General features: G+C 38.3%; 1 protein-coding gene across 2 annotated transcripts in view; it reads left to right on the top strand.

The window, feature by feature from the left end:
• bco2l (beta-carotene 15, 15-dioxygenase 2, like) overlaps positions 1-17,375 on the top strand; it is a 28,784-nt gene extending 11,409 nt beyond the window's left edge. For both annotated transcript variants that reach the window (XM_036144443.1, XM_036144442.1), the window contains exons 2-12: positions 1,401-1,578; positions 2,898-3,109; positions 6,348-6,463; positions 6,604-6,706; positions 7,700-7,840; positions 12,723-12,883; positions 13,628-13,798; positions 15,011-15,148; positions 15,787-15,969; positions 16,093-16,203; positions 16,819-17,375. In XM_036144443.1, the coding sequence (XP_036000336.1) occupies positions 2,920-3,109; positions 6,348-6,463; positions 6,604-6,706; positions 7,700-7,840; positions 12,723-12,883; positions 13,628-13,798; positions 15,011-15,148; positions 15,787-15,969; positions 16,093-16,203; positions 16,819-16,935 (1,431 nt within the window). In that variant the 5' untranslated portion in view covers positions 1,401-1,578; positions 2,898-2,919 and the 3' untranslated portion in view covers positions 16,936-17,375. The remainder of the gene's footprint in view (positions 1-1,400; positions 1,579-2,897; positions 3,110-6,347; positions 6,464-6,603; positions 6,707-7,699; positions 7,841-12,722; positions 12,884-13,627; positions 13,799-15,010; positions 15,149-15,786; positions 15,970-16,092; positions 16,204-16,818) is intronic.
• The last annotated feature ends 5,743 nt before the right edge of the window (positions 17,376-23,118 follow it).

Genomic DNA, 23,118 nt, shown 5'->3' with positions numbered 1-23,118 from the left:
TGGTCATAAAGCAACATAAAATGTGAGAATCTTTTCAGTTCTTCACAAGGAGCACACAAACAGGCGGATATTGAGACTGTTTAGCACATCGCAGTGCTAGTTTGTTGCATTTGAAAATCCCAAAATAATAATAAATAAATAAAGCTGCAGTCATGATAAGACATGTTGGCACTTCTCTTTCATTCCTGCTCCACAGACTCCTGCTGAATCAGAGCTGGTAAAAGAATTTGCACAATGTCTCATTAAGACCTTTTAGTCATTCTCAGTTGTTCGCCAAAAATGAACCACTGTCAGGTCACAAATCAATAAAAAATGAAAAGACCAGAAAGAAAATGACATGCAGGATAGAAGGCTGTAGAGAAACAGAGTTGGTGTGGAGGAGACAGAGACAAAAAAAAAAGAATTGTTGCAATAAATCTGTGTTTCAGCTCTGAATAATAATAATAATAATAATAATAATAATAATAATAAACTGTATATAAAATGACTTAAGAAGGAGTTCTGAGGTTGTCTTCACTTTGTTCATAATAAACTCAGTTTTTAGTGTTGGAAACTGCAGGAATAGCTCCCTAAAAATGGCAGCACACATCATTTGCAATGTTGCAGTAATCACGCTCCAAACTCAAGTCCACGTAACAAGACTTTCAAGCCTATTATCTCTCTCCTACATACTCTCGTTGTTATTGTCTGTTTTACTCATAGCACCGGAATGAACAAAAGCCCATGATTGGTTGCAATAACATTTACATTGTCAGGGAAAAAAGATTCTCACCGACGCCCAGCATGGGTCTTTGGTTTGTCCTCAGTGTTTTGCAATTGCTAATCATGTAATGCTTGCACATATCCTATTGTTCCAATGTTTTAGGGCGTATGAAGCAATGCGATGGTAAAAACTGGAAAGTGAAAAACAAAAGACAATTCAAATGCGGTTCTCAGGTCATCACCTCACAGAGATGTAAATTCACACAAGCACAGGCTTTGGCAAGAACTGTCACCTACATCTGAGCGAAAAACGATTCATAAACTCTATAATTTTTTGAATCAGAATCTTTAAAGTAAAGCTAAAGAAAAAAACACATTTGTTGTGGTTGTTGTTAAACAATTAGGCCAATTTCTTAAATGGATTTCATTTATGGATGTTAAAGACACTTCTACACTGTTTTACCCGGTCCTCAAATTGCTTTTTTTTCATATGATCTCACTTCGCTCTAATCAACACTTCAAAGTAAAAAAAAATCAAAGAAATCTTGACATTGACACGCCATCATTTAATACACCAGTTGCACAACCGGTGATAAAACATTATTAGAACAATGTGCCATTCTGGGCTTTTTCTGTGTTCTCTAGCACAGGTTTTCTGAAGTACTTGTCATTGATTTTCTTCATCTCTACTCTGCTAGTATCCAGCAGGGAACGATGTCCACAGGCCAGTGGACTAGAGAGTGTGGCACCTTTGGTGCATTCAGGGGAGGAAACCCCTGACCCCATCTCCACTACTATCAAGGGAATTATTCCCGCCTGGATCAATGGGAGCTTTTTGAGAAATGGTCCTGGGAAATTTGAGTTTGGAGAAGACAGGTATTTACTCAGCACTGTAAATTTGTTACGCAATGCCCACATTTTGACAAGCATTGCACTTTATAAACACTTCACCGTCGATCGAAATAAAGGTTTTCCTTCTCTGTATGTGTTTAAAAAAATAAACAAGATACACAATATTCCTGTATGTTGATGATATGCTGTTGTATTTGCCTATGAAACCAGAGGAAGCAATCAGGCACTGAGATGACACTCACTGGCCACTTTACTAGGCACAGGGTGGACCCTGATTTTCTTGTCAAACAGCCTTAAGTTTTCATTGTATAGATTCGAAATATGACAAATATTTCTCCTTGTGGTCCACTGTCGGCCGTACCAGCATATTTGAATATACCTCCACATCACAAATGTGTTGTACTGGATTGAGAGTTGGTGACAGTGGAGGGCCATCGGAGTGCAGGACACACATCGTCATGTTTAGGAAGCCAGCCTTAGATTATTTTGGCTTTGTTAGATAGTAAATTATTCTGCTGGAGGATAGGTACAATGTGGTCATAAGGGGATTGACATGGTCAGCTGCAATAGCCACAAAGATTGTGGTAATTTAATAATGTGGTAAAGAGCCCAAAGTGTGGAAAGCAAATGTTCCTTCCTGTTAATAGGATGGACACATGTTTATGTTATTTACACAACATTCTGACTGTCGAAGGAATGCTTCAGCTGTAATGGAGAATTATCAAATCAAGCAACCTTAAGCAGATTAGTCTTCTGCACACTTTGGTTGTAATGAGTGGTTATTTGAGCCACGGCTGCCTTTCTATTATTTTGACTCAGTCTGTCATTCTCCCCTGACTTCTGACATCAACACATTTTCCATCCCACAACTGCTGCTCACTGGATGTTTTATCTTTCTCCGACCATCCTGTAATCCAGAGATTATGCACTATACAATTCCATTTCAAGAGGCACGATGTGTGTAAAAATCAGAGTGGATCAACTTTTTCTAAAATAGTCAGAGCAGTCGGTCTGGAAGCAACAATTAGACTATGTACAGATAAATCTAAATCCTCTTTTTTCTTCATCCTGATGCGTATACTTTAGCAAGTCATCGTTAACATGTCTAGATGCCTGAATGCTTAGAGTCGCTGCCAGGTGATTAGTCTAAATGAGAAACTGAAAAAGCATACCAAATAAAGTGGCGAGTGGTGAGTGTCTAATTGGGCCGATAAAATACAGTGATTCACTGCCTAATTTCATTTTACTTAAAATGGTATTATTTGTCTTTAAGCTCTGCACAGAGAAACCTTGGTGTTGCATTTAACCAGAATCAACAAACTACATCTTTATTCCTCTTTCAGATACAATCACTGGTTTGATGGCATGGCCTTGATGCACCGATTTCACATCTGTGAGGGCCGTGTAACTTACAGCAGCCGATTCCTATGCAGTGATTCATACATCCTCAACTCGGAGAAGAACCGCATTGTTGTTTCCGAATTTGGGACAGTAGCCATGCCTGATCCCTGCAAAAACTTCTTTGCACGCTTCTTTTCCCGCTTTCAGATGCCACGTATGTGTCACTTTTTTATTTATTGCGTAATTCTGTTTAAAACCTGCCTCACTAACAGTGGTCACTCCAGTATTATACCAACGATAGGGAGTCTTATAAATTACTTGAACTTCTGGGTTATGACATTGCTGTAATTGAAAAGTTTCTTCCTCATATCTGTACAAAGTAAGCCATGGAGAAAAAAATAGATTTGTCATCATGCTGAGGAGGGTACCACAGACACCATCAGAATCCACCTAAAATCTCAAAGACCATGTTAATGTTCCAGGACTGAACAAGAATACAGAAAAAAGCACAGAATATATTGCAATAACATTCGCCATAACCTATTTTGTTAAATTAACAAATGCATCATATTTTGAATTCGTGGGATATTATTCACTTTATCTATTGATTGATTATCGATTGATTGATTGATTGATTGATTGATTAATTATCTATTGATTTAACAACAGTGGATGAATTATTTGTCAAAAACGTAATCATTTGATGTGCCAGTTGTGTCCAGACTACATTGTTGCAGTGTAGAAAGAGGGGCTAGTTTAACTGTTTGTGCTTATGAGCATACACAGAAATTATTTATTTTTGAGTGATTCACTATAATGTGTTTGAAATATGTCTCCAACAGAGAGATGATTTAATAATAAATATTAATTTGGAGAAATTCAATCAGGAATGTTTAATGTCAAAATGACTATTTTCCTCTGATTAGAACAAGTACATTTTCAAAAATACAAAAGAAATTAAAGGTTTTAAAGGTTTCAAATCACTTTACTATTGCATATGAGCGATTATAGGTTGATAGGCAGAGAGACAGAGACGGGAACGATGTTCGCCAGGTTAGGATGATTAAGGATCGAGCTGGAAATGTACTGACAGGTGCAACAAGTGTGAAAGGAAGATGGAAGGAGCACTTTGAAGAGATGATGAATGAGGAAAATGAGAGAGAACAAAGAGCAGAAGAAGCGACAATTGTAAATCGGGAAGTAGCAAAAATTAATAAGTAAGACAGTGAAAAGGATGAAGAGTGGTAAGGCAGTTAATCCTGGTGATATACCTGTGGAGGTATGGATGTATCTAGGAGAGGCAGCAGCAGAGTTTTCGACTTGGCTGTTCAGTGAGATCTTAGAGAACTGGGGAAGTGTGCTGTTACCGATTTTCAAGAACAAGGGATATGTTCAGAGTTGTGGCAACTACAAATGATGAGTCACACAATGAAGTTATGGGAAACACTAGTAGAAGCAAGACTGAGGTCAGAAGTGAGCATCTGTGAGCAGCAGTATGTTTTTATGCCAAGAAAAAGTACTCCAACTATTTGCCTTGAGGAGGTTGATAGAGAAAGAAGATCAGAGGGAGCTGTGTGTATTTTTGTAGATCTAGAGAAAGCACACGTGCCAAAATGGTAGCAATGGTATTTTATGAGGAAATATGGAGGAGCAGAGAATGATGTAACAGTGGTGCAGGACATGTATGACAGCTGTAAGATGGTGGTGAGGTGTGCTGTAGTATGACAGATGAGTTCATGGGGGGAGTGAGACCACATCAAGGATTGGCTCTGATCCACTTCCTGTTTTCATTACCTGTAAGCCATAATCATCAATATTATATGAAATTAATTCGTGAAATATTTTACTCTATGTTTAATGAATCTATATAATATACACGCTTTGCTCGCTGAAACGAATGACAAGAAAATATTGAACTTTTTCATGCTATTCTAATTCTTTGAGATGTAAGATAAGATAAGATAGGCTTTTATTGATGTTGCGTTGGAGAAATTCACTTGTCACATCGGCTCAATAGTCAAACAATAGTCAGAAGAAGGTGCCAAAAGTAGGAAAAGGTGCATCAGTTATATGCAGTGTATCTTCATATATACAGTGGATCAAAACAGAAAATGAAAAAAAAGTAAGAATAAAAATACAAAAGAAATCGGAGTAGGCAGATGATGTGATATGTACATTCACGTTTATATATATATATATATATATATGTGTGTGTGTGTGTGTGTGTGTGTGTGTGTGTGTGTGTGTGTGTGTGTGTGTGCCTATATAACCTACATTTTGATTTCTCGTAACACTCATGTAGCTGTTTCACTGGATATCCTGATGGTCATTATACAGAGGATTAAATGAATCTTCATTAAATTGATATTTGAGGTGACCAAATATGCAGCAATGAAGCCTTTGCAAAGGAAGAATGGTATTTCATTACATGGGTTTTAGATTGTTTCCTGCTTTGGCCTTCTCTAATTCTCAACCTGCTTATGTTTACTAACATAAATGACCTCTGGCTGTTGTAACAGCTGCTGAATTTCAATCAGTTTATAATATTAGTTTACTGAATCAAAAACCTTTCAGCTGCCAACTTTACAGAAAAAGAAAAGCAAATCAAATGTTACCCAACAGCAAACATGCAAGCTGATCAGTTTTTGATTTTTGTGTCTAGCTGCAAACTACGTTGCCGTGCATCCTGATTTCTTCTCATAGCCTGATTCTTACTCTCGTCTGGTGCTTTGCCGATTTGTTTTTTCTCCTCTTCCTGCTACTTCCACTATCTTAGCTCTCTGTGGTGGTGTCAGTGCAGAACAGTTCTTTTCTTAAAACTTTTAATTTTTTTTTTTACTTTTTACAACAAAAAGAAACAAAAAATATGTTGAAAGTATCGGTTTTTGACTTAGGCTGTGAAGTGAAGTGGGATAGTGGTGAGAGATTGCCGGGCTGCCCCTGGGTGTGGGGAGTGTTCAGGCCCAGGAATGTGCATGATGAATGGCATCAAAACAACTCATAAGCACATAGTTCTGCGGTTGACACATTCTTTGGTCATGTTTTAGAGCTTTCATTTAGCTACTGGGACAAATCACTAAAGGCCTTTTAGAAATCAAAGAATTTGTCAGAGAAAATAAAAACATGCATTTAGATTTTACTGCTCTGGTTCTTGTCCTTGATTTCATCAGATGTATAATAAATGGCTGTTACATACTAATAAAAGCCAGTCTGTGTGTGTGTGTGTGTGTATCCAGTATTATTGTTACTGTTAAAGCAAAAAAAAAAAAAGAAAAACGTGTGAATGCATACTGTAAAGGAGAGATGATAATTCTGACTTAAAGCTTCTGGAAATGTAGGGGGGAAAAATCAACAGATCTGGAGGAGAATAGTTTTATTTTCTGTGACGAATGTGACAAAGATGTGACTTTTTTTAAACACTGTATGTTCTTGTCATCCACATGTGTGAACAGAGCCCACTGATAACGCAAACGTGAACTTTGTCAAGTACAAGGGAGACTATTATGTGAGCACAGAAACCAACTTTATGAGAAGAGTGGATCCGCAAACCTTGGAGACAAAAGAGAAGGTGGGCCGTTAAAAGTCGAACAAAGTCTCTGTTTAACGCAGAGAGCTGATAAGAAGTCAGTAACTTAACATGTGATGCTGAAAAGAGCTATGAAAAGGAAGAAGTTTACAATGTGCTTTTCATTGTCATTTCACATTCAGGTGGACTGGAGTCAATATATTGCCGTTAACTCAGCTACAGCACACCCACACTATGACCATGAGGGAGCTACATACAACATGGGCAATTCCTACAGCAGAGATGGTGATGTTTTTTTTGTTTGTCTGAATAACCTACCTTATTAACCTTTAAATGTCAACAATAAACAGAAGCAGGTACTAATCCTTTAAATGTTGCTTTTCAAACACATAGGTACAATGTTTTGCAGTAATGGACATAAACCTTTCCATAATTTATCACATAAAAATGCAATCTTCAAATACTGCTATTGGGATTTTATGTGATAGACCGACGGAGCGTAGTGTATGAATGTGAAGTGGAAGGAAAATTATACATGGTTTACAAAATGGTTCACAAGTAAAAATCTGACAACAGTGGCCCCCCTGGAGTCAATATTGTAGAAGTACCTCTCACTGCAGTTACAGCTCTCTATCAGCTTCGCACATTCCTCTTTTTTTTTTTTTTTTCAAAACAGCTCTCGCTCGGTCTGGCTGGATGGGGAGCTTCTATAAGCATCAATTTTTAAATCTTGCCTCAGTTTCCCAGTTGAATGCAGGTCTTGGCTTAGCTAATGCATTCTATGAATGAATACGCTTTGCACTAAACAGTTCAATTGTAGCTCTGGTTGTATGTTTAGGACCATTATCCTGCTGGATGTTGCAGGGTTAGTTTTTATAGTGCTTTGAATGTAGGCTGAAGAAATGTTCCCTCATGTTTTCTATGCTCCCTACAGAGCTTGTGGCAAACAAACTTTTATTTGTTAAAAATTAAAAAAAAACATGAATTATTTTCCTACCACTTCCCAGTTAGGCACTTCTTTATTCCACGTAACATACAATAATGTTTTTGCTATCATGACAAACACTTCAAGGGGTATGAATAAAATGCCAGGCATTGTAAATCTGCTCTGGTTGCTTTTGAGTAATTTACAAACCGGAAGACCTGAAATCCCGTCTGTGTCTTTTGTCATTTATTAGCCTGCCTAATATTTACTGTATGCGATTTACTCTACGCTGTCTGTGCAATTGCGTGAACAGCAGCACAACAACAAAATGTGTTTTTGGGGGCTTCTTCCAGGATTTTTCTACACCATCATCCGCGTCCCTCCCTCTGAGAAAGCGGCAGCAAAGGAGGACTCGGCAGACCTCAATGGAGCCGAAGTGATCTGCTCCATCCCTGCAGCTGAATCCAGAAAACCTTCTTATTATCACAGCTTTGGTGAGATGCACACTTTGGCATGACAAGTAGTACCCCCTTTTTACCTCGTCTGCAGGTTACATGCACACTGAACTGAGATCAGCAGAGACATTGCTTTGATGACTGAGCTGTTCTGCTGCAATGAAACAATCGTATGCTTTTAATGACTTAATTCCTCCTTTAAGTGCTTGTCTTCTATTATTTGCCTTTTGTTCATCAGAGCTTCCCCGTCTATATTCTAGCTCTTCTAAGCACCCTCTGTCCATAATTCTACCCCTAAATCATACGAAAACAACTCACATTTCATTGGCACCCATGAAAATCTGCAGTGCCAATTCCAAATATATTTATACCCCTTCAAGTTCAAAGGGCTTAGATTATTTTGTATTTCACTGGATTTTATGTGTTGAGTCAATTCTATTTATATAGCACCATTTCACAACACATCATCTCAAGGCACTTTACAAAGTCAATTCAATCAAATCCTACAGACAGTTTGGTCAAAAAGTTTGCTCTCCAAGGAAACCCAGCAGATTGCATCAAGTCTTGACAAGCAGCATTCACTCCTGAAAGAGCGTAGAGCCACGGGGGACAGTCCTCTGCATTGTCGATGGCTTTGCAGCAATCCCTCATACTGAGCATAAATGAAGTGACAGTGGAGAGGAAAACTCCCCTTTAACAGGGAGGAAAACCTCCAGCAGAACCAGGCTCAGCGTGAACGGGGGTTAGAGAAGACTGAGCAGGGACACAAAAATGCACAGAAGCACTGATCCAGGAATCCTTTCTATGTTAGAGAGGGTAATGGCAGACCAAATGGGCAGTATGTTTAAGACAACGCCATTAAACATTCTGCAGAAGCTTCAACGGAATAGTTCAAATCAAATTAGCAGAAAACTGTGAAAATTGCCGTTCACAGACTTACCCTGTGCAGTCTGACTAAACGTACTGGACAAAAAAATTAAATACATCAGTTTCTATTTGTGGCAGACATACCTGAAAATACGTAACTTTGTAATTTCACTATATGACAGTTCTACTAACTTTGACTGAGAGGGTTTGATGCAAATGCCTGCCACATTTTATTTTCTTTGTGAAAAAGAAAAATAGAAAAGAAAACAAAGTATCATTATCTTTCCACTTTGCGATTATGTTCCACTTTCTGCTGGTCTATTACATAAATACCTAATAAAATGCATCAAAGGTGAATACTGAGTACCCCTTTTGGTATAGCTCTGAAATCTAAAACATATTCAAAGTAAAGATTTTAATGTAGTTTCATTCTTGGCCTGAGTCCAAGGGCACAGTTCCCATGCTTTACAAAATCTTCACGTTAATGTTTATCTGGTTGTAACTTGAGTTTACTTGTCTGCGTATGATTACTTTTTTTATCAACAGATTGACGCTCACATACAGTTAGATTTATATGTTCTCTTTGTGGGAATCCTCAACAATCGAAAAGGAAACCTAAGCAGGAAGAAGATTTGGGGTGGGAGAAATAAGCCCTCTGACAGACAAACAAACACAAGAACACGGATCTCAGTAAATTCAGCGGTATCAGAAGCTTAGATACACAGCAGGAGTCTGGGGCAGCGCGGCAAGTTGCTGCAGCATGTGGAAAATGCTCTCGGCAGAGTAAAACGTGGAGGAGTCCGTTTTCAATGGTTGTACAGTGGTATGATTGGACATCACAGGTCAGCTGATACCCACAGGGGCAGCAAAGTAGCCATTAAAAATCAAGCTCTGGACCAATGCCAGTCAGCAAAAGCAAATAAGACTCCATTATTTGGCTGATTTAACACAGCGTTGCTCCATTTGTTCCCTGATCACATCTCAGTCTATATTTCTGGCGGACCACCCTGTCCTACCAGACTTCAGGGCACCGAGAAATCCCACAAGTCCGGAAAGCGTTGTGCAGTTGTACAACAAACCTAATATTACATTTGTCAGAGGAGTTCCAGGTTGTGTTCCAGCTCTTTTCTTCGCCCGTGTGTGAGAGCGGCACTTTGGTCCTAACTTTTACCTCAGAAGTGTAACACGGAAAACGTCAATGCCGAGACCAGAAATATTCAATTTGTAAACTGATTTTGATCCATGTGGCTTCCTCGGCTCAAAGAAGAAATAACAAGATTACAGAATTAGATGGTGGAAGGGAAAGAACAGAGTGCGGCTCCTTGACGGGCGTATGTGCAGGTACGGAAGTCCTTGCCAAGATGGTTTTGATGGATCACATGGCCTTGCTATAATTGAGGTCTGTTTCATCGCATTAGTGTATTACTTTATCAGGGTTAGTTACTGCTTTAAAACAAGAGTTCTTTTGTGACTGTACAGATGCTGTAATCATCAACAAGAGTGCTGAGTTAAGTTTGGCCTTTTCCTGATAAATTTCAACAACATTTTTCAGTGGATTGATGATACAATGGAAATCTTTAATGATAAAAAAAATGTGTATTTTCTCAAAAACTAGAGTCAGATATACACATCTGTTGAAGCCCCATGAGTTCTTCCAGGTTAAGCCTTTTTTCAAGTTTGGGCAGGTGAGAGTAAGAAGAACTATATGCATTTTTGTGACTATCTGTAAGGTTATAGTATTACTGTGTCTAAGTATTTGCGTTTTTTTGCTGAAGACTATGGAGGTTGGCTTTGGTTTTCAATATTCAATTTACTTTTTCCATTGCAACACTGAAACAGGAAGTAGCACAGCCCCACAGAATGGTGCTGCCACTACAGCGTGTAACAGTTACTTAAGTAGCTTGAAGAGTTTAGTTTGACTCTTATGATTCTGTTTTGTCACTGTGTCCAACTAGGCCAATCTATGTCTCATCCGATTGTAAAGGTTTTCTCTAGAAGGCAGCTCCAAAATTTGGTGGAAGTGTTTCTTTGTTGCGAAACTTGCTTCACAGTTGACATTGATGTTTCAGCATCTTCCAGTTTGTGACAGTGTTTGTTAAGTTGTTCTTGCTTATTTTCACCAGTTTTAACCTATCTGAGGTGGATAGTTTAGACAACATGGTTTAAATGTTCGACACAACTTGGTATTCTAACTGGAGCTTGATACAAAACACATGTAAAAATGCTTTATGAATATATACTAAACCATGCTAATATTAAGATGCTCGGAAGGCCCATTCCTCGAGCCTAGCTAAGATTGTGTGTTCTGAAAAACCAGGTCTTTGCCAGGAAATAAAAATCAATCCAAATCAACTTCGGAAACAAAAAGCAAGATGTCTCTCTGCTGGGTGCGGGGGGTGGGGGGGGGGGGGGGATATAAACATATTCTACTTGGAAGAGACAAATCATCCAAAGAATCATTCAAATACTGTCCATTATATTGGATCCAGGTGCGTACAGATTCACTTCTATTCAGAAATACCCTATAATTGGCTTTGGCTGTCAATAAATATATCTTGTGTTAAATGTTAATGTTAATTAATGTATTTTTCCATTATGTTATCAAGGTGTTTGTTGTTTGTACCTGTGATACTTTATTAGTTGGTTTTGCTGTTCTTTTTATATATCTTCCTGCAAGTATAGAAGCAGACTCCAAGGATGTTATCTTGTATGCTCTTTTTCCCTCTACTCTATTTTTGTCACTTTTTCTACCTTTTAACATTTTCCTCATCTTTTTCTCTTCCCTTCCTTTCTATTTTACCTTTCCGTTTCTGTGTCCATTGAACTTGAAATAATCCCAAAATAATATCTAATAACGATTTTTGTATATATGAATCAAGTGGAGCACTATGGCAAAAGCAGTAAGGCTCCACTTATGAAAGTAAATCTGTTGCACTCACTTTGGCTTTAAGACAGCAATTATTGATAGTCACTGCCACCACGACATGTAAAAAAAGAAGAAAAAGAGTTGCAGAAGAATTTAAGTAAAATAAAGCAAAACCCAAAACAACAGTAGATACTAAACAGCTATAAACTCAACTTAAACCTAGACTCCATAGATGTCTTTAGTTTGCTTTTATATACACATCAAAGCATTCATATAATTATTATGAAAAAAAAACAGAATAGATTTCATCAAACAACCCCCAAATTAAAAAAGTTGAAATAGTAATTCTGAATGGAAATAAAGAAATAAACGATTAGGTTTAACTCCAAACCTAACTTATTTGTTTAAATGTTTAGAAAGTTGACTAGACTGCAGTTACAGTATGTAAATTCTCTTTTTTTCACCTTATCTGACTTGGTCACTTTGTTTTGTCAGATGTAGAAAGTTACAAAAACATATTTAGCATGTTATCTTTTTACCCCCCAGAACAAGGAGGTCCTCAGGGTTCAGTACTGTGACCTCTGTTTATTGAACTCAATTAAAGGATTGTTTCAGTCTCTTAGGGTAATTTGGGGGTTACATTTTTTCCCCCGTGAAACCGAAGAAAGTGAAATTATCGCCAGTCTTTAGAGCAGCACCTGTTGAAACCACATTTAAAAAGGAAGTTAAAGCTATAGATACAAATGTGATGGAAACTATCAGCAACTCGCTTTGGTTAACCTCAGCCTTGGGTTTTTTTCAGTTCACGCAATCTTTATACATCTAGTTGAATGATACAAAATGAAAAAAAAGATGGCTCTCTACAGCTTGCAAAGGGGCATTTGATCAAATATTACTGGGGGTGTGTGTATTTATTTAACCCTATCTAGATTAAACTTACTTTGCCAACTTACTTACAACAACTTTGAAACTTACTTTTCAGTCCTAAATTATTCACTCATTGCTGCAAGTGATGAGGATGTGTAATCCTCTCACTTGAATCTTATGGAAAGTTAAATATTCTTCATGTTGTCTTTGGTTTACAGCTTGGAAAACGTGTTTTAAACACAGACATGAGCAGTTCTGCAGCTTGTTTATTAAATGCTATACGGTATACATTTCCCCTTGTTTGTTCCAATTCCTCCCCAGTCATGTCGGAGAACTACATTGTGTTCGTGGAGCAGCCAATAAAGTTGAATGTGCTGAAGTTCATGCTGTACAAGATCATGGGGCAGAGCTTCCACAAAATCCTGAGCTGGGAGCCACAGTATGACACCATTTTCCACCTGGTCGACAGGCACACAGGCAAGGTGTGTGACAGTAGCTTCTGAACTGCTAAAAACTATGTAAAGGACCGTAACTTTGTATAATTTCAGACATCAAAAAGTTTTTTTAAGCCATCCACAGCCCTTGTGGAAAATTTGCAGGAAAACTTACCTACTACAGCATCCCAAAAATATTCTGCAGCTTTACGCTCCTGAGTCAGGTTGCTACAGCAGTTCCTCAATCGATTTCTTTTATGTTCTTTTTTTATATAGTTTTCATTTTAAATCCAGAAAAGATTAAAATTTAGCTTTAAATATACAAAAAGAACTTCATTAATCTCTGGACCTCCGTTTCCTCTCCCTGTTTAAGCAGTTTGGAAAGCCTAAACTTTTGTGTGCAATCAAATCCAACGACTACAATGAAGTGCAAAGCATGAAACCCACAGTCACACCTAGCTGCTGAAAAAGTAATAACAAAAAGAAAGCTGTGCATAGATCTATGCATGCACGGTTACATTTTTTTCCTTATTTATTCTGATGAAGACACACTTGGATGCTGGAGCCTTTCCTCAGACAATGTTACTCTCAATTTCTTCGTCTCATTACACAGCGCACCCAATGAACTAAAGGAGAGACACTCCGGAAAATGTGAAGGTGCATTAGAACGTCAGGCGGAGCTCGTCCTCAAATATTTAACAGAATCAGTCCACTTCCCGCAACGTGTCTGCCTGAAGAATTTTCACATTACCGGCATGTCCCACCTTTTAATGACTCCGACTGGTCCAACAGGTGAGCCAGGTGAAGTACAGAGCAGCACCAATGTTCACTTTGCATCAGATCAACGCCTTCGAGGACAGCGGCTTCTTGGTGATGGACATGTGTTGCGGGGACGATGGCGTGGTCATCGGGGACTTCACTCTGGAGAACCTGCGGCGGGAGTCGGGAGAAGACATGGACAAGGTTGACCCGTGCCTTCAGTTTAAAATCTGAGCTCAGATTGATGTGCTGACTCACCAAAACTATGACACACATGTTTGGATAATCCAGTTGTGTTGTTTGTGGGCGTTTATAGTGAGTGCCAAGCAAAAGTTTCAAAACTCTTCTAACTTTTTTCCCATTTTGTCAAATTGCCACAAACCTGAATGTATTTTATTAGGATGTTATGTGAGAGACAAAGACAAAGCAGCCCATGACTGAAATAGAAGTAGACATGGTTGTTAAAGCGTGGCATGTATGATGTTCACTGTGGCTCTGCCTGCATGTTTGGGGTTGTTGTTCAACTTGAAAGTGAATTTTCATCCAATTCCAAGTCTTTTGCAGGCTCTAAGAGGTTTTCTCCCATGTTTGCCTTGTATTTAGCTCTGACCAACTTCCCTGTCCTTCTAAAAAAAGCCCACCCCCACAGAGGGATGCTGCCACAATGGGGATTGTGTGATCAAGGTGTTTAGTTTTCCGCCACATATAGCATTTCGCACTTAGGCAAGAGATCAGCTTTATCTCATCTGACCCGAGAGCACCATCTTTCACATGTTAGCTTCGAGGAATGCTGCAGAATGGATTTTTTTCGGGCTTTCTTTCAACAGTTCAACAATCTTGAGACATCTCCATGAAGGCCAGATTTGTGGATTGCATGCATAATAGCCATCATGTTCAAAGTTTTTTTTTCCCACCTGAGCCTGAGCGTTGGAGTTTATCAAGGCGTATTATAGTAAGGATGCTGATTATATTTACACGTACTGTGTGCAATTATTTGTAAAAGAATTTAAAATCATGTTTGATTTTCTTTCCTCCTGACATTTCTCATAAATAACCATGATAAAAAAAAGTTTATATCTGTGATTTGACAAAATGTGGAAGAACTCAAGGGCTGTGAATATTTTTGCAAAGCACTCAGGCAGTGTTTGTTAAAGTACATGAAATGGTTTTGAATTTTTCCCCCTTAACTGTAAGTCTCTGGTTGCTTTGTATTGGTAAAATGTCTGTCTTTAAAAAAGGGGGAAAAGTTGTGTCTAATCAACACAAACTTTAATCAAAACAAAGTCTGGTTTTCATACTGTTTTGTTCTGATTGCTGTCATTTAGACAGCATCTTTATTCAAAGAAGCCACACATGTTGCTGCTTTTCATCTCTGGTATCTGAGGGATTTTATCTATTTATTCATTTTTTTGGCAGTTTTACAACTCCTTGTGCAGAAACCTCCCAAGGAGATACGTCCTGCCTTTAAACGTGGATGAACAAACACCTTTGGACCAAAACCTTGTCATGCTGCCTTACTGTAAAGCCACAGCAAAGAAGGCCGACTCCGGGGAGGTGGGATTATACAGTATTCACATTTCTGAATGGTCATTGCAGTTCCAAAGTAATATGTTTAAGTGTAAAGAATCAGACCTATAATCATGATAAATACAGGCAATTCACTCCCACGCATTCCAGGCAATTACCCAGCATAATGAGATAAGCTACTTTCTGCAAGACAGTAATTTCATGACTTATCGCAGTTGAAAATGATGTCCACCATGCAGTGAACAATTGCCATTTAATAGCTTCTGTGAGGCCCCCACACACACTCGCTTTGTGCACCGTTTTCTTATGGCACAATAAAGAAAGAAAATGTGATGTTTTAGTTGTCATGACTACCTGAGCAATAGTTTTCTCAGTATTGGCTCTTAGATAGACTTGTGTTATATCCAGCTGAAAAAGATGAAAATGTGCTGCTGGTTGCCCCTGAGAACAAACAGATATTGCAAGTTCGAGTTAATTGGAAGTGGGTTTATGCACAAATGTATATGTTTATATTTGAGGAATTACTTAATGCAGGTGTCTATCCATTCTTTAGCAGGCAGTAATTGACTTTTTTCCACATCCCAAGACAGCAATGGGATGTAAATTAGGCCTTTTAGGGGGGTAAAAAAAACAACACTCATCTGCATTGAATTCTGACCCAACAGGTTTATATGACCCACGAGGAGCTTCACAGTGATGAGCTGCTGCAGTATGGTGGCCTCGAGTTTCCTCAGATCAATTATGACAAGTACAATGGCAGACCTTACCGCTACTTCTATGCATGTGGCTTTGGGCACGTCTTTGCCGACTCGCTGCTCAAGATGGACGTCCACACCAAGGAGCTTAAGGTTCTCTATTACCTGCTTAGATGGAGCTCATGGTTACACGGACCAGTTTTATAAAAGAACTATGTAAGCTGGATTTCCAACTTCAAACTGCTCAGATAAAAGGTCTGCAATCCCCCTGTTTAGGTGTGGCGCCATCCAGGCTTGTACCCGTCTGAGCCTGTCTTCGTTGCCTCACCCAATGCTGCAGAGGAAGATGATGGAGTGGTCCTGTCAGTCATTATCACTCCGAGGAAGGTAATTTAACAAAACACGCTGCCACCATTATTGTGAACTGACAGTGCCTTTCTTAAGTATTCACAAACTTTTTCACATTTTCTTGACAAGCTCAGTTTAGTGTATGCAGAGACTGTGGAACAGTCTACCTCTACAGCTGCATTTAGTCGACTCAATGGACACTTTGAAAATGCGGTTAAAAACTTTATTGTTCAAACGGGCTTGAATGAAAAGAAAATACAGCAGAGTTAGGTTATGCAGCGACGTACCCAGCTAAACCTTGAACATATCATCCACACAGTGAAACAAAGGTATGCAGCTGTAACTGCAGCACAAAGTGGCTCTACAAAATGTATCCTTACTTTCCCTTTGGTATCCAGAACAGGACGTATGACTACTTTTGCAAGGCAGTGTAAGCACTCTTATCTACTCTGACTGATCTGTTTTGTTTAATATGAGGTGTGTAGAGAAAAAAAAAACATTAAGTCTTTAAACTTTCTTTGCCACTTATGGGCTCTTACTAATAATGTAAAAGGAAAAGACAAATGCACTGCCGCTTTTACTGAGGCTGTACTCCTTTTATGACCCTCTTTTTTTTAACACATCACATTTTATCTCCTCTGTATCTGCTTACAGGAAAAAAGTACTTTCTTACTCGTTCTGGATGCCAAGACCTTCACCGAGCTGGGCCGAGCGGAGGTCCCTGTCAATATCCCATATGGGACCCATGGAGTGTTTAACAAGATGGGCTAGGTGTGCCACTTTTTGAAGCTCTGTTGCAAATTGCTAAAAGTAAACCAGGCAACCAGCCACTTTATCCACGGGATGGAATATTTCTCTTGATATCACTGCCTATAAACACTCCTGTGATGAAAAACAACAAGGAGAAGAAGTAAGAGCAGGCAAAAACTGCAGACTCATAGTATTTGTTTGTTCCTCTTTGAATGAGATTGATGCACTTCCTCACTGCATCCCAGCACATCAGTTGTACGAATTGTAATCTTTTGGAGACTTACAAGGCACTTTTTATTTTGTTTTATGTTTTTGCTAATTTCTCTTCTAAAAAAAATTGCAACACCCCTTTCAAAAAAAAAAAAAAATTAAATAAAAAAAAAGGACTGAGGCACTTGGAAGGGCTTACGTTTTTCGCTAGAAAACAATACATTAAAATCAATGCATACTTGAAAATAAAATTTGGTACTTTTTTTTCCCCTTTAAAGTGTTTTGCATCACCACTCCATAGGAAACACTATACTCCCAGAGAGAAGAAAACAGCACTTAGGAAACATAAAAATGCATCAGAGGAAATTCAATTTCTGTCAAAGTAATGTGATAAAAATGAACAACGTCTGAAATGGCTGCACAACAAATGGATCTAACTGGTCAATAGCCTTCTGAGAGTCTAGCAGAGGTTGCATTACAATTTTGTGTTGTCTTGCTCGAAACAACCCAAAACAAAGTTGTTGGACAAATACACAGTGACATTTAGAGCCTCATATGAGAGCAAAAGAAGCTTGTGTTGAACTGAGCTGAGTAAAAAACACAGGTCCAACCCATAATGAGAAGCTGCACTTCAGATCCTCTTCTGAATTGACTTTACTGATCCTATTTTTAAATTCCAGAAGTGTTTTGAAGGAACTTTGCACCCTTTGCAGGCACTTGGCGTTACAGCTGAGAGGTTTCAAAAATGTCATGATGCATAAATATGAATGTGTTATGAACTTTGTACTTTTATGGCTTTTAAACTGACTAAACAAAAGTCTTTGATAGAATATAAATCTATTTTACAATGACAAGACCCAAATTTAAATAAATCACAAATGAACAGATCCAGGTTGTGCAGAGGTTTCATCTTTGGCCTAGCCCTACTACTCCAAACTACATAAAACAGGATGGAACAGGGCCATAATATAATATTTAGATTGATTTACCAATTACATTGGAGCTTCATATCATCCTAGGGAATTAACAAAACCTCTGTTTTTATGTCATTATTCTCTTCTGCCACTGAATTTGCTTTACGGGTCTCCCGTGATACAAATTAATTAGCTCATAATTCCTGATCTAATCAATCATGTTTAACTTCTTTGGGCGTTTGACTGCTCGTGCATGAGGGATGGTTTTCTGTGTAATATATTCATCCACTGGCTATTATATCTGAGGTTGGGTCATAGAAGTCTACAGTACCTGGAGGAAAACCCTGAAATCAAGTTTATTCTTGGGGTTTTTTAGGTCTTCTGAGATACAGTGCCGTGAAAGGATTCGACCTACTGCAGATTTCTTCTATTTTTGCTTTTTTGTCACACTTGTTTCAGATTAGCAAATGAATTATAACATGAAAAAAATTATGTGTGGTTTTAAAATTAAAACAAACTAACTCTATTTTAACAAAAATAATTGCTCCCTAATCCTAATATGTAGTTGTGCCATCCTTAACTGCCATCAATAATTTTAAGTACTTGACAATTAGTCTTTTACCTCATTGTGAAGGAATCTTTGGGCTCTCTTTTTGCTTAATTATTTTAATTCAGCCACAGGGCTTTTAAACATGGGCAGCCACTACAAAGCATTATGGCCAGGCTACAAAACTCCAGTCAGATCTAAGTCCAGAGTTTGATTAAACCATTCCAAAACCTCTTTCAACTCACTGCGAAGAGGACTTGGTGGTGTCCATCATATCATTGTCCTGCTACATAATCCAAGTATGCTTGATCTTATGGTCACAAACTAATAGCTGGGCATTCTTGTCTAAATGATCTGCTAGAGGATCATTCATGATTCTATCAATTATGACAAAGCAGCCTAAGATGCAGCCATCACTCCACCACCACCAGGTTTTCTGTCATAATTTTCCCAGCTTCCAAAAGATTTCACTCTTGTTTCAAAAGTGTTCTGGATCAAAACATTTTTTTTGTGAGACAGACATTTCTGTTTTTTTTTTTTTTTTTCCATCAGCATTGGTTTGTTGATCCCATTTTTTCGCAGTCTTACTGTTGAATCATGAACTCTGATCTTAACTGAAGCAAAGTAGGCATACAATGATGTAAATGTTGTTTTCAGTTGTATTTTTTGTATCACCTCTTGGATAATTCATGAATTAACTCTTGGAGTGATTTTGGTGGGTTAACAACTCGATTTTTGGGTAAAGGCTCTTACTGTGGTTTACTGGAGTCCCAAAGCCTTTGAAATGACAGGCCGACCAATAGATGTCAATGACAATGACTTCTTTAGATTAGGGATAAAAGGTGTGTTGCTTTTTGAGATTTGCATGTTGTCAGACAAGTTTTAATTGTTGTGCAATTTAACCTGTGTTACTGCATATTATAATTGATAATTTGTTATTCTAATTAAGGGAATGACAACGAAAATGTTTCCAAATGGTTGTGATTAACGGCTACCAGCCTTTAATGATTATAACTAGCAATTGGGTTTATTAATTAACAATTATTAACCTTATTTACCATGAAAGATGGATGTATAGGCAGTTGGAAGACTGAATTAGTCTTGCCAACAGTAAATGTCAATAACCTTTAAGTATAATTGCACTTGGAATCACCAATCATTAACCACAAGCAAAGGAAAATAATGTCTCTTATGTATATTCGGCTTGTCTAAAAAGGGGGTGATTCACTCTTAGAGATCAACTTGATCACTGATATAAAAGGCGCAGATGACCACGATCAAAATTGTTACAATTAATTAATTAATTGATTCCCTGTTACAACAATTATTCGGTTTAATACTAATACTACTTGAACACACTAAAATCCACAATAATAACCAACCGTTGGCGTAGTGGTCTCACAGCAACCATATAAAAAGAAATAAAGTCAGCAGCTTATCACCAGAATTCAGTCATAGCATGTAAAGCATTCAAAGACTGCCCAACAATTCCTTCTGGAGTAAAAACATCAGGATTAAACTATTTCTAAATAAATTCTGCCCAGGCAAATATCAGTTTCTATATAAAAAATAAAAGAGGATTCTGTCCTGGTGCAGCTCCCGTGGAGGGAGCCGTCGGGCCATAACTCGGCTCACTACTGCATTTCGCCTTCTCCGGCGGCGGGGAAGATTTGTCGGCCTCCATTCTGTGCGGGGGGGCGGGTCTCAGTGGTCTTTATGAACTGCACGGCCAAAAAAGGAAAAAGACACCGCTCGTCTGTCGACAGAAAATAGGGAAGAAACTCCTTGTTCCTCCTTAGTTGTAAGCTACAACCTGATTAAAGTCCTAGGACCTCTCTGTCAATCCTAGCGCAAAGGGTAGGTGTTTTGTCAAACCAAAACAACAATCACCGGGGTCCTACACATGTCCAAACGTGAATGAATCTTCAGCTGAGATGAGGTTCTCTTCGACACAGCTGGCGCCGTTTAAAGGTAACAAGCCTTTGTTCACATGGTGGTTTTATCACCTCGGAAAGTGTGGTCACCAGTGCAATGGGTTGGGGTCCAAAATCGTGTTGCATGGTGGGAGCCACAGTCCAATGTGCAATTTTATTACATAACACAATTAAGAGATTTCTTGATACTGCTGGTCAGGCGATAAACAAACCTGGATGTGGCTGTTTAATTTGAACCACCCAAAATAGTTTAATCACAGGGAATTGGTGATGTAAATAGGGACTGCTTAACTGGCTTATTTAAAATTAGCTTTTTTATATTCAATGTGGTTATCATTTTGTGAAATTAAAATCAGTTTGATGATCTGAGACATTTAAGTGTGACAAAAAAAACTAAACTACAGATATTTTGTAGCACTGCTGCAGAATTTATGCAATTGCTAGTCAGATCAAACTCACGCTTAACTATGCAGACACTCTGTCTGCACTGATGAAAACTAATTCATTACAGCACCACCGCAGGGCACCCATTTACGGATTAATTCAACTAATAATTATCAAACCACTTGGGGGTACTCATTTGGGAAAACAAATACACATCCCCTGTATAAATGTTGGGATGTGATTCAAAAGTGACACACATACACGTGACAAGATGTGTTGTTACTTAGAATGAGGGTCATTCTCTCATGGACGTCTGGGTATGAAAGGGTATGACTGTGGCTAATGGTTAAGCTCACTTATACAATGGAGAAGGCTATTTTATATAATTCAGCAGCTTGTAGTCACACCTATGCAGCTACTATATGTCAAGGTTATTTCATATTTTCTTCTATGCGTACAACAGAAAGAGACAGGTTACACTTTGCTGCCATAGAACTATCCTGCTGTTATTTCTGTGAACACCCCATTAATTAAAGCTAATCTAAACCCAAATAAGAAATTTTGTCTATGAAAAATTTAGCAAAATATCACAAACACTCTAAAACGGCGTTTATGAGAACATAAACAACAAATGTTTTAAACTACAGGATTGTCAGTCATGCTTTCAAGGTGACAGCTTCAGACTGACTAAGCCCTTATTCGACCCCTGAGAGCAAGCGATAGCTCGATGGTGCACCCCTGCTGTTCCGCTCAGCACAAGTTATTGCTCTGAGCTTTAACTTTGACTCTTATCTGAATCATTATTTCATATTCTGTGAATTTATAATGACACCATGTATATTCACCATATTAGCCACACTGCTCAGAAGCTGGGAGTGATTACTCTCAATAGCAGGAACAATGAGTTCCATATCCAGCGTTGTTATCCCCAACTGTCACGGCTCTGAGCCATCTTATTTTGACAAGAATATCTGACATATGTATTCGATGCAGTTGTCTCTCGCCACTGCTCATAAGTACGCTTATTGATTGAAGAGTATGCTAGTAGGGGAGCCATGTAACTCTGTGTGTGTGTGTGTGTGTGTGTGTGTGTGTGTGTGTGTGTGTGTGTGTGTGTGTGTGTGTGTGTGCCCCAGTGGGCTTTTTCTAATTGCACAAGAAAAAAAAAAAAACGGCAAATGTATAATGTAGTCAGAATGGTACATTTAAATACCCACAGAGAGCATGATTTGTGCAAGTCAACAGGAATAAAATATGACCTTGGACCTAAAAGGGAGAAAAATGTGAGGAGAAAATTAATCATTGTTGCACTGTTTTGAATATAGAGAACAAAGGGTTTGATTCTGTAGGTGCTGAGGTTTCAGCTGTAGAAAACTGAGCCAAAGAAGTACTGACAACCAACGCACATATTTTAACCCTTTGAACTTTTTCACATTTTGTCATGTTAAAGCCACAAACCTCAATGTGTTTCAAAGGATTTTTAGCGATACAAATCGTATAACATAATTGCAAGTAAAATGAAAATGATACTTGGCTGTAACTTTTTTTTGTAATTTATTTTTTTACAAATAAGCTACCTTTACTTTAACTCTCCTAAATACACCCAAGACAACCAACTGCTTTCAGAAGGCATTTAATTAATAACTAAAGTTCATGTGAGTGTAATTTTATCTCAGTATGAGCTGTTATGTGAACACCTCAGAGGATTGTTGGAGAACGTAAGAGAAGAAACATCTTCAACACCAAGGAACACAACAGACAGACCAGACATAAAGCTGTGGAGAAATGTAAAGCAGGGTTGGGTTATAAAACTATAAAACTGGAGAAAGTAACACTCTAGATCATCCTGAAGCCATTCCATAGGTGGAACATGGTGTTGGCAGCATCATGCTGTGAGATGGCTTTTCTTCAGGGATGGTGGTCTGACGTTCTGCAAAGACTGATGGAGCTGAAGACAGGGCAATCCTGAAAGAAAACTTGTGGAGGCAACAAAAGGCTTGAGAGTTGCGTGGAGGCTCACCGGTGACAAATATGTGAACATCACTGATTTTCTTTCTCTTCACAACTATGCACCACTTTATCAATCACATACAATATCAAAAATATATATGATAAAATGAGAACACGTTCAAGTGGTAGAAATGCTTTTACAAGGCTTTGTGATTTGTGTTTTGAAGCTTTGTTGAGAATTTGCAATGGAAATGATGCTCTTTTA

This window comes from Fundulus heteroclitus, chromosome 12 (assembly GCF_011125445.2).
Source record: "Fundulus heteroclitus isolate FHET01 chromosome 12, MU-UCD_Fhet_4.1, whole genome shotgun sequence".
Lineage (NCBI taxonomy): Eukaryota > Metazoa > Chordata > Actinopteri > Cyprinodontiformes > Fundulidae > Fundulus > Fundulus heteroclitus.
The sequence above is the reverse complement of the archived record's forward strand: the minus strand, read 5'-3'. Positions and strand labels throughout refer to the sequence as shown.